Raw genomic sequence first — 12,763 nt, 5'->3', positions numbered from 1 at the left:
TTTTCATAACGTTTTTGTGTTACGTTTTTCATTTAGAGGGTTCATTTGCCCCTTGCTTGTGGTGCAATATCAGACTGCATTATAGGAAAGATATATGTTAAATTTGAACGTTTAATAATATTTTTAAGCAGATTTGGAAAAATGTTGCTCTTTTTTACTTCTTAAAGGCGCAGGACTCAAAATTCAACATGTCTGACATTGAGGAAAGTCAATGCTCTATGTGTTTAGAAGCCATTGTGGAACCCCCACTTACATTGTGTCCTTCTTGTACTGAAAAGGCCTTACACTGCAAAGAACATATTTTAGGTGATAAAAGTATGTCTAAGGATGATTCTCATTCTGAAGAGTATCAGGTTATGCCATCTCATTCTCCCCAAGTGTTACAACCTTTAACGCCCACTCAAGCGACGCCGAGTACTTCTAGTGCGTCTAATTCTTTTACTCTGCAAGATATGGCTGCAGTTATGTCAACTACCCTTACAGAGGTATTATCTAAACTGCCAGTTTTACAGGGTAAACGTAGTAGGTCAGGTATTAAGGTAAATACTGAACCCTCTGATGCCTTATTGGCCATTTCCGATGTACCCTCACAGTGCTCTGATTTGGGGGTCGGGGAATTGCTGTCTGAGGGAGAACTTTCAGATTCAGGAAATGTGTTGCCTCAGACAGATTCGGACATGATGTCCTTTAAATTTAGGCTTGAACACCTCCGTCTGTTACTCCGGGAGGTTTTAGCGACTCTGGATGATTGTGACCCTATTGTGATACCACCAGAGAAGTTGTGTAAGATCGACAAATTTCTAGAGGTACCTACTTACACTGATGTTTTTCCAGTCCCTAAAAGAATTTCGGACATTGTTACAAAGGAATGGGATAGACCAGGCATTCCGTTCTCTCCCCCTCCTAATTTTGAGAAAATGTTTCCCATATCTGACACCATTCGGGATTCTTGGGAAACGGTCCCTAAGGTGGAGGGAGCTATTTCTACCCTAGCTAAGCGTATAACTATACCTATTGAGGACAGTTGTGCTTTCAAAGATCCTATGGATAAAAAATTAGAAGGTATTCTAAAGAAATTGTTTATTCATCAGGGTTTTCTTTTACAACCTATAGCTTGCATTGTTCCAGTTACTACTGCAGCAGCTTTTTGGTTTGAGGCTCTAGAAAAGTCTCTTAAGGTTGAGACCCCATTAGATGACATTTTGGATAGATTAAAGTCTCTCAAGCTCGCTAATTCTTTTATTACAGATGCTGCTTTTCAAATGGCTAAATCAGCGGCGAAAAATGCAGGCTTTGCCATCTTAGCGCGTAGAGTGTTATGGCTCAAATCTTGGTCTGCTGATGTGTCATCAAAATCTAAGCTGTTAGCTATTCTTTTTAAAGGTAAGACCCTATTCGGGCCTGAATTGAAGGAAATAATTTCTGACATTACTGGAGGTAAAGGTCATTCCCTGTCTCAGGATAAGGCTGTGAAGATGAGGGGTAAACAAAATAATTTTCGTTCCTTACGAAACTTTAAAGGAGGACCCTCTGCTTCCTCTTCCGCCACAAAGCAAGAAGGGAATTTTGCTCAATCCAAGTCAGTCTGGAGACCTAACCAGGCCTGGAATAAAAGTAAACAAGCCAAGAAGCCCACTGTTGCTACCAAGACAGCATGAAGGGGCAGCCCCCGATCTGGGACCGGATTTAGTAGGGGGCAGACTTTCTCTCTTTGCTCAGGCTTGGGCAAGAGATGTTCAGGATCCCTGGGTATTGGAAATTGTGACCCAGGGGTATCAGCTGGAATTCAAGGAATTTCTCCCAAGAGGGAGATTTCATCTTTCACGTTTGTCTGTAGACCAGACAAAAAGAGAGGCGTTCTTGCGCTGTGTAAAAGACCTCTATACCATGGGAGTAATTTGCCCAGTTCCAAAACTAGAACAGGGACAAGGGTTTTACTCAAATCTGTTCGTGGTTCCCAAAAAAGAGGGAACTTTCAGACCAATTTTAGATCTCAAATGCCTAAACAAATTTCTCAGAGTCCCATCGTTCAAGATGGAGACTATACAAACAATTTGGCCAATGAGGTCAAAGTCAAAGATTCTAAATACTTGCCGAGCACTTTAGTCCATTCCTTGGCCATCAGTGGCTCAGTGTATGAAGGTCATTGGATTAATGGTAGCAGCAATGGACATCGTTCCGTATGGTCGCTTTCATCTCAGACCACTGCAGCTGTGCATGCTCAGACAGTGGAATGGGGATTATGCAAATTAATCTCCTCAGATAAATCTGGATCAAGAGACCAGAGACTCTCTTCTTTGGTGGTTGTCACCAGCTCATCTGTCCCAGGGAATGTGCTTCCGCAGGCCAGCATGAGTAATAGTGATGACGGACGCCAGCCTCTTGGGCTGGGGTGCAGTTTGGAATTCCCTGAAAGCTCAGGGTGTTTGGACTCAGGAGGAGTCTCTACTACCAATCAATATTCTGGAACTGAGAGCAATATTCAATGCGCTTCAGGCGTGGCCTCAGTTGACTTTGGCCAAATTCATAAGATTCCAGTCGGACAATATTACAACTGTAGCATATGTCAATCATCAAGGGGGGAACAAGGAATTTTCTAGCGATGATAGAGGTTTCAAAGATAATCCGATGGGCGGAGGCTCACTCTTGCCATCTATCAGCAATCTATATCCCAGGAGTAGAGAACTGGGAAGCGGATTTTCTAAGTCGTCAGACTTTTCATCCGGTGGAGTGGGAACTTCATCCGGAGGTGTTTGTATCATTGGTCCATCAATGGGGCACACCGGAATTGGATCTGATGGCATCTCGTCAGAATGCCAAACTTCCTCGTTATGGGTCCAGGTCAAGGGATCCCCAAGCTGTACTGATAGATGCTCTAGCAGTACCTTGGTTGTTCAACCTAGCTTATGTGTTTCCACCATTTCCTCTCCTTCCCCGTCTGATTGCAAGAATCAAACAGGAGAAAGCATCAGTAATCCTGATAGCGCCTGCGTGGCCACACAGGACTTGGTATGCAGATCTAGTGGACATGTCATCTCTGCCACAATGGAAACTACCATTCAGATAGGACCTTCTCATTCAAGGTCCATTCCAGCATTGAACGCGTTTTATCTAGGCGGGGATTCACTGAATCGATCATTGATACTTTGATTCAGGCTCGCAAGCCTGTCACGAGAAAGATTTACCATAAGATATGGTGTAAATATCTTTATTGGTGTGAATCCAAGGGCTACTCATGGAGTAGGATTAAGATTCCTAGGATTTTGTCTTTTCTCCAAGAAGGATTGGAGAAGGGATTATCAGCTAGTTCCTTAAAGGGACAAATTTCTGCTTTGTCAATTTTACTACACAAGCGTCTGGCGGATATCCCAGACGTTCAGTCTTTCTGTCAGGCTTTAATCAGAATCAAGCCTGTGTTTAAACCTATTGCTCCGCCATGGAGTTTGAATTTAGTTCTCAATGTTCTTCAAGGGGTTCCGTTTGAACCCATGCATTCCATCGATATTAAACTATTATCTTGGAAAGTTTTGTTTTTAGTTGCTATCTCTTCGGCTCAAGAGTTTCTAAACTTTCTGTGTTGCAATGTGATTTGCCTTATCTTATATTCCATTCTGATAAGGTGGTTTTGTGTACTAAACCTGGATTTCTTTTTAAGGTTTTTTCTAATAAGAATATTAATCAGGAAATTGTGGTTCCTTCCTTGTGTCCTAATCCTTCTTCTAAGAAGGAACGTCTCTTACATAACTTGGACGTGGTTCGCGCTTTGAAGTTTTACTTACAAGCGACCAAGGATTTCCGTCAAACATCTTCTCTATTCGTTGTTTATTCTGGAAGGCGTAGGGGTCAAAAAGCTATGGCTACCTCTTTCTTTTTGGCTGAAAAGCATCATCCGCCTGGCATACGAGACTGCTGGACAGCAGCCCCCTAAAAAGGTTACGGCTCATTCTACTAGAGCTGTGGCTTCCACATGAGCTTTTAAAAACGATGCTTCTGTTGAACAGATTTGTAAGGCTGCGACTTGATCCTCCCTTCATACTTTTTCCAAATTTTACAGATTTGATACTTTTGCTTCTTCTGAGGCTAATTTTGGTAGAAAAGTTATTCAAGCAGTGGTGCCATCCGTTTAGGTATCTGTCTTGTCCCTCCCGTTCATCCGTGTCCTGTTGCTTTGGTATTGTATCCCACAAGTAAGGATGAATCCGTGGAATCGTCGTATCTTGTAGAAGAAAAGGAAATTTATGCTTACCTGATAAATTGATTTCTTCTACGATACGACGAGTCCACGGCCCTCCCTGTCATTTTAAGACAGATTATATTTTTGTTTTTCAAAACTTGTCACCTCTGCACCTTTAAGCTTTTCTTTTCTCTTCCTATACCTTCGGTCGAATGACTGGGGGTGGAGAGAAGGGAGGAGCTATATATACAGCTCTGCTGTAGTGCTCTTTGCCACTTCCTGTTAGCAGGTGGATAATATCCCACAAGTAAAGATGAATCCGTGGACTCGTCGTATCGTAGAAGAAATCAGTTTATCAGGTAAGCATAAATTTCCTTTTTTAAAGTGATAGTAAATCCTATCGTTTGTGAAACGCTAGGATTTACTAGTGGAACAAATAAAGGGGACTTTTAGTCATGTAATAAAATACTTTCTTCTATAAGGTACGACGAGTCCACGGATTCATCCTTTACTTGTGGGATATTGTTCTCCTGCTAACAGGAAGTTGCAAAGAGCACCACAGCAGAGCTGTCTATATAGCTCCTCCCTTAGCTCCACCCCCCAGTCATTCTCTTTGCCTACTCTAAGTACTAGGAAGGGTAAAGTGAAAGAGGTTACCAAAATAATTTGATGGGCAGAGACTCACTCTTGCCATCTATCAGCAGTCTATATCCCAGGATTTTCTAAGTCGTCAGACTTTTCATCTGGGGGAGTGGGAACTCCATCCGGAGGTGTTTGCACAATTGATTCAGCAATGGGGCACACCAGAATTAGATCTGATGGTGTATCGTCAGAACACCAAACTTCCTTGTTACGGGTCCAGGTCAAGGGATCCTCAGACAGTACTGATAGATGCTCTAGCAGTACCCTGGTCGTTCAACCTGGCTTATGTGTTTCCATCAGTTCCTCTCCTTCCTCGTTTGATTGCCAGAATCAAACAGGAGAGAGCTTTGGTGATTTTGATAGCACCTGCGTGGCCACGCAGGACTTGGTATGCAGACCTGGTGGACATGTCATCTCTTCCACCACGGACTCTGCCACTGAGACAGGACCTTCTGATTCAAGGTCCGTTCCAGCATCCAAATCTAGTTTCTCTACGGCTGACTGCTTGGAGATTGAACGCTTAATTTTATCCAAGCGGGGTTTCTCTGAGTCGGTCATAGATACCTTGATTCAGGCTCGAAAGCCTGTCACTAGGAAAATTTATCATAAGATATGGCGTAAATATCTTTATTGGTGCGAATCCAAAGGCTACTCATGGAGTAAGATCAGGATTCCTAGGATTTTATCCTTTCTCTAAGAAGGATTGGAGAAGGGGCTATCAGCTAGTTCCTTAAAGGGACAGATATCTTCTTTATCAATTCTACTGCACAAGCGTCTGGCAGATGTTCCAGTCGTTCTGTCAGGCTTTAGTTAGAATCAAGCCTGTGTTTAAACCTGTTGCTCCGCCATGGAGTTTGAATTTAGTTCTTAAAGTTCTTCAAGGGGTTTTCCGTTTGAACCTATGCATTCCATAGATATTAAAGGGACATAATACTCATATGCTAAATCACTTGAAACTGATGCAGTATAACTGTAAAAAGCTGACAGGAAAATATCACCTGAGCATCTCTATGTAAAAAAGAAGATATTTTACCTCACAATCTCCTCAGCTCAGCAGAGTAAGTTCTGTGTAAAAAGTTATACTCGGCTGCTCCAAGCTGCAGGTTAAAAAAAAATAAAAAATGAAGAAATGAACAGCAGCCAATCAGCATCAGCAGTGCTGAGGTCATGAACTCTTTTACTGTGATCTCATGAGATTTCACTTAACTGTCATGAGATTTCATTGTTACACTGAATAGGGAAATAACATGAGAGTGCACGAGGCTCATCCTTTCAGCTGTCCCGGGACAGACATACTAATGTGCTTCTTAGAAATCCTTTACAATGGGATGTGGTTACTGAGGAACTTTTGAGGTAAAATATCTTTTCTTTTTTACATAGAGATGTTCAGGTGATATTTTCTAGTCAGCTTTTTACAGCTATGCTGCATCACTTTCAAGTGTTTAAACATTTGGGTATTATGGCCCTTTAACCCCTTAACGACTGAGGACGTGCAGGGTACGTCCTCAGAAAAAAGGCAGTTAATGCCTGAGAACGTACCCTGCACGTCCTCAGTGTGGAAAGCAGCTGGAAGCGATCCTGCTCGCTTCCAGCTGCTTTCCGGTTATTGCAGTGATGCCTCGATATGGAGGCATCCTGCAATAACCCTGCATGGCCATCCGATGCAGAGAGAGCCACTCTGTGGCCCTCTCTGCACCGGACATCGGTGGCCGGTAACGTTGGTGGGTGGGAGCTGACTTGGGAGGCGGGTGGGCGGCCATCGATGGGCCGTATAAGGTGTAGGGGGGCGGGATCGGGGCCAGAGCTGACGGGGGCGCGCACGGGCGCGCGCGCGTGCACAGAGGGTGGCGGGCGGGCGCGTGCACGGGGCGGGAGCGGGTGGGAACCGCTATACTACAGAAAATTAGATTGTAACTGTGGGGGAAAAGGGACACATTAAAAAACAAATAAACTTTAGTAAAAGGGATCTTGGAGGGGTGGGGGGTTGTTCTTGGGTGTGGGGGGAGCTACACTACAGAAAAAGGGATTTTTGTTAAAAAAAAAAGCACATTTTTGTTCTAAACTGGGTACTGGCAGACAGCTGCCAGTACCCAAGATGGCGCCCATTAAGGCAGAGGGGGAGGGTTAGAGAGCTGTTTGGTGGGGGATCTGTGAGGTTGGGGGCTAAGGGGGGATCCTACACAGCAGCATATGTAAATATGCTAAAAAAAAACTCAAAAAAGCCCAAATATAGCTTTTATTTTAGTACTGGCAGAGTTTCTGCCAGTACTTAAGATGGCGGGGACAATTGTGGGGTGGGGGAGGGAAGAGAGCTATTTGGGAGGCATCAGGGGGTCTGATGTTTCAGGTGGGAGGCTGAGCTCTACACTAAAGCTAAAATTAACCCTGCAAGTTCCCTACAAGCTACATAATTAACCCCTTCACTGCTAGACATAATACACGCGTGATGCGCAGCAGCATTTAGCGGCCTTCTAATTACCAAAAAGCATCGCCAAAGCCATATATGTCTGCTATTTCTGAACAAAGGGGATCCCAGAGAAACATTTACAACCATTTGTGCCATAATTGCATAAGCTGTTTGTAAATGATTTCAGTGAGAAACCTAAAATTGTGAAAAATTTTACGTTTTTTTTTTATTTGATTGCATTTGGCGGTGAAATGGTGGCATGAAATATACCAAAATGGGCCTAGATCAATAGTTGGGGTTGTCTACTACACTACACTAAAGCTAAAATTACCCCAAAATGCTCCCTACATGCTCCCTAATTAACCCCTTAATTGCTGGGCATAATACACGTGTGGTGCGCAGTGGCATTTAGCGGCCTTCTAATTACCAAAAAGCAATGCTAAAGCCATATATGTCTGCTATTTCTGAACAAAGGGGATCCCAGAGAAGAATTTACAACCATTTATGCCATAATTGCACAAGCGGTTTGCAAATAATTTCAGTGAGAAACCAAAAGTTTGTAAAAAAGTGAACGATTTTTTGTATTTGATCGCATTTGGCGGTAAAATGGTGGCATGAAATATACCAAAATGGGCCTAGATCAATACTTTGGGTTGTCTACTAAAAAAAAATATATACATGTCAGTGGATATTCAGAGATTCCTGAAAGATATTAGTGTTCTAATGTAACTAGCACTAATTTTGAAAAAAAATGGTTTGGAAATAGCAAAGTGCTACTTGTATTTATGGCCCTATAAGTTACAAAAAAAGCAAAGAACATGTAAACATTTGGTATTTCTAAACTCAGGATAAAATTTTGAAACTATTTAGCATGGGTGTTTTTTGGTGGTTGTAGATATGTAACAGATTTTGGGGGTCAAAGTTAGAAAAAATGTGTTTTTTTTCGATTTTTTCCTCATATTTTATATTTTTTTTTATAGTAAATGATAAGATATGATGAAAATAATGGTATCTTTAGAAAGTCCATTTAATGGCGAGAAAAACGGTATATAATATGTGTGGGTACAGTAAATGAGTAAGAGGAAAATTACAGCTAAACACAAACACCGCAGAAATGTAAAAATAGCCTTGGTCCCAAACGGACAGAAAATGGAAAAGTGCTGTGGTCATTAAGGGGTTAAGCTTCTATCTTGGAAAGTTCTGTTTTTAGTTGCTATCTCTTCGGCTCGAAGAGTTTCTGAACTATCTGCATTGCAATGCGACTCGCCTTATCTTGTTTTCCATGCTGATAAGGTGGTTTTGCGTACCAAACCTAGATTCCTTCCTAAGGTTGTTACTAATAGGAATATCAATCAGGAAATTGTTGTTCCTTCTCTGTGTCCTAATCCTTCCTCTAAAAAGGAGCGTCTGTTGCACAACTTGGACGTGGTTCATGCTTTGAAGTTTTACTTGCAAGCAACCAAAGATTTCCGTCAAACATCTTCTTTGTTTGTTGTCTATTGTGGAAAACGTAGAGGTCAAAAAGCTACGGCTACCTCTCTTTCTTTTTGGCTGAAAAGCATCATCCGTTTGGCATACAAGACTTCTGGACAGCAGCCTCCTGAAAGGATTACAACTCACTCTACTAGAGCGGTGGCTTCCACATGGGCTTTTAAAAATGATGCTTCTGTTGAACAGATTTGTAAGGCTGTGACTTGGTCTTCGCTTCATACCTTTTCCAAATTTTACAAATTTGATACTTTTGCTTCTTCGGAGGCTATTTTTGGGAGAAAAGTTCTTCAAGCAGTGGTGCCTTCTGTTTAACCATCTGTCTTGTCCCTCCCATTCATCCGTGTACTGTAGCTTTGGTATTGTATCCCACAAGTAAAGGATGAATCCATGGACTCATCGTACCTTATAGAAGAAAAGTAAATTTATGCTTACCTGATAAATTAATTTCTTCTATGGTACAACGAGTCCACGGCCCGCCCTGTCATTTTAAGACAGATTATATTTTTGATTTTAAACTTCAGTCACCTCTGCACCTTGTAGTTTCTCCTTTTTCTTCCTGTACCTTCGGTCGAATGACTAGGGGGTGGAGCTAAGGGAGGAGCTATATAGACAGCTCTGCTGTGGTGCTCTTTGCCACTTCCTGTTAGCAGGAGGATAATATCCCACAAGTTAAGGATGAATCCGTGGACTCGTCGTACCATAGAAGAAATTAATTTATCAGGTAAGCATAAATTTACTTTTTATTTGTCTGCAGCGTTCGCCGCGCTGAGCGCTGCAGGCCAGATAAGCTAGCATGCTATTGGCTAAAATCAACTCAGGGATATAATAGCGTTCTGTCGTGGGCTACCTGAGGCGCTCAGTGCGGTGAACGTTGCAGACAAATAAAGTAACTTTCAGCATAAAATATTTTATACTTCATGACTGAAAGTCCCCTTTATTTGTTGCATTGGTAAATCCTAGCATTTCACAAACACTAGGATTTACTATCACTTTAATATAGGCTGGTTCCAGAGGTAAATTGAGTTATGAATGATTAAGGTTGGGGCACAGGGTTGGTTTCCCAGAAGTTTTTATTTGTTGTTTAGTTGTATCTTTTTACCTGAGATAACGGATTTTATAAGTGTACTGTTTGGTCTCTACAGAGAGCGTTTAATGCCCTGTGTCATAGCACCCATTTGTACGGACGCAGACTGGTTCTAGAATGGGCAGAGAATGAGGAGAGCCTGGAGACTCTTAGAAGGAAAACTGCTGATCAGTATCTTGGTGAGTAGAAAAATTAAGACAACATTCTCTTATCCTTGTACTATTTTGTTACACTATAACACATTTAATTAATTGGGACAAACACCATGTCCTTGTCACCTTCACATTCAGTAAGGGAATTGCAAAAGTATAGGAGGAATAATTATTATTAGACATTCAAAGTTCTGTGGGTTGAGGGCACTGTTAAAAACAATGTAATAACACTTACTTAGAATTTTAAATGAGCAGTAGACTTTTTTTCTGACAAACTTCCATTTCCCTGCCCCCTGTATCATGTGACAGCCATGAGCCAATAACAGACTTCTGTGCATATACTTTGAGAACTCCTGCACATGCTCACTAGGTGCTGATATGCCAGAAAGAGCGCACATAAAAACAATGTGCACAATTTGATAATAGAAGTAAATTGAAACTTTCTTTTAAATTGCATCTGAATTAAGAGTGTAATGTACTCATTAGTATTAAGATCCAAGAGAGGCACACCGCAGCCAACAGCGCTAGGACTCACGTAGTAAAAAATCAATCTTTTATTGAGGCATAAGTTTAAAAGCACAAGAGGGCTCAATGGCCAGGCAAGCACACAGGCTAAAAATCAGACTGGAGTCTCCGCCTCACTGACTTTTCAGCGTCCGATGTACAGAGCACTCCATAGACACAGCCTTTCTTGTGTACTTTGATACTCATTAGTATTCCTCTAATCTCAATTTTTTTTATAAAAAATTGTCCATTATTTGTTAACTTGTTTGGTATAATATTGAATTTTCTGTGCCAAGTTACAGGATTCTTCTATTATTAAAGGGACATAATGATCAAAATGAAAGCTCTAATTTACAATTATCAAATGTACCTCCTTTTCTTTGACTTGTTTATTGAAACTTAAAGCCCTCCCCCTGAGAACATCCTGACTGGCTCAGGAGCGTGCATGTGTCTTGAGAACTAGGTGGAAGCTGTGTTTGCAGCAGTTTGTAAGACATGCATGCATTGAAAGGAGCTGCATTTCAACAAAGAATACCAAAAGAAGGATAACAATTGTATGTTACGTCTAAATCATGGAGGTTTAGTCTTGATTACCACATCTTTTTAAATAAATACACTTTAAACAATGCAGTTATTGCAGGTTGTAATATTTTGGAGACACTTTGCTTTCTAGATCTCATAAAGATTTTTTTCTGTTTTCCCAGTTTTTCCCCCTACTATTTCTAATGCTATCGACCATAAGCAGCTCCCTCAAATAATTTTTTTTGCTTAGAAATGTCAATAAGAACCTTCTAAAATATGCAGTAGTTTTTCAGGTATGAGGCCTCCAGTATTTATTATGTAGTAAATCGGTCACATAAGACAGGGCTAGAAGTCTCCTAATCTGTTCAGTTTTACTTTTTAATTAACAGCTAGATCAGTTCTGCATAATCTCTTTGATTTGAATATATATTTATGATCACAATGGCTGTATTGGCCCCGCAATATGTTTGCTCATCTTTTATCTATTTCCCACTACAGTGTAAATTGTGTATTTGGAGAGAATGAAATATATTTGCTGTGAGTGGGAAAACAAATGTATTTATGGTAGAGAAATGTGATGTACATGGCAGGGGGAGACACATTGGAAGCTTCTGCACGCTGCTTATTGTATACTGCAGTTGAAATACTGCTTACCATTAATTCCTAGAAATTTTACATTGGATATCTGTAGAATCTCGTTCTGCACCTGCGGTACATAATATGTCACTGAAATATGAAAGGTCCTCTCAAATAATTCATGGCAATTAGCCTTTGTACATGTGGTTTTCTGACTACTTTTATTTTTTTTCTCCTCTCTCTAATTCTCTTTCCTTCCTCCCTCTTGCTGTCTGTCAGCAACAATGTCTCCTAGCAGGTTAATTAGTATTGACTAGTTTCTTTGCACTTTGTAAACATGGCATTCAGCAGGGACTTCCAGCGGAGGGATCTTCCCAGGAGAAGACAACAGGGCAACAGTGAGAAATTTTCTTTGAGATTTAGGGAATATCAGTGTTCCGCTAGTGAAGTAAATGTCCTCCAATATTGGTGAGGCCATCCCAACCTGCTGTGTTGGGTGCTGGAGAAGGTTGCAATGCATTTCTATGCAATATGATACAGCCCTATCTGGTAGTTAAATGGTTAAATCATGTAACCGTTGTCTTATGTATCCTTTTCTTCTCTGCTGGTTATACAGGTTCACCAAAGAAAAAGAAAAGAGCCTCTGCTCTTATGGATGAGTTTATGGAGGGCCTAGAGACAGAGGATGCGAATGACCAAGAGGCGACAATTTAAGGGTACAGTCTGTCTACCGAGCTGTTTCATGAGTGGCATTATCAGGCCCGGTCATTGTCAGGATCTCAACATACTGCACTATTTACTGGAAATTCAGTACAAATTCCACTTTTACTTTTAGTCATCTATGGACAAGGATAAGCACCTAAGGAAAATGTGTTCTCTTGCACTCAAACAAGTCATAAAAAAGAAACAATACTACATTTTTATATTAATATTTTTGATGGCGTCAACTGTGTATATTTAATGTATATTTCAATAAATTTTAATAATACTTTAAGTATATTGTAAAAACAACACAATAATCTGTATATGAATGCGCATGCTTTGTTGCATTTGGTAGTACCTGACCAACCATTTCCTAAGCTTTATAAGGATATGTTAAGTTGCGTCTGTGTCCTAAGAGCAGTTGTAAGAATAGGAGATTTTTCATCCTTCGGCTGAGACTTTCCAGGGGGCATTTACTGTAAGCTTGACATGCTGTGTTCTTGCTGCTC

At 41.0% G+C, this 12,763-nt stretch overlaps 1 protein-coding gene across 2 annotated transcripts in view; it reads left to right on the top strand.

Moving 5' to 3' along the window:
* The window catches only part of RBM19 (RNA binding motif protein 19), a 145,577-nt gene extending 133,031 nt beyond the window's left edge, over positions 1-12,546 (top strand). For both annotated transcript variants that reach the window (XM_053702155.1, XM_053702154.1), the window contains exons 24-25: positions 9,857-9,977; positions 12,169-12,546. In XM_053702155.1, the coding sequence (XP_053558130.1) occupies positions 9,857-9,977; positions 12,169-12,266 (219 nt within the window). In that variant the 3' untranslated portion in view covers positions 12,267-12,546. The remainder of the gene's footprint in view (positions 1-9,856; positions 9,978-12,168) is intronic.
* The last annotated feature ends 217 nt before the right edge of the window (positions 12,547-12,763 follow it).

This window comes from Bombina bombina, chromosome 2 (genome assembly GCF_027579735.1).
Source record: "Bombina bombina isolate aBomBom1 chromosome 2, aBomBom1.pri, whole genome shotgun sequence".
Classification (NCBI taxonomy): Eukaryota; Metazoa; Chordata; class Amphibia; order Anura; family Bombinatoridae; genus Bombina; species Bombina bombina.
This window is presented reverse-complemented; position numbering and strand designations above follow the sequence as displayed.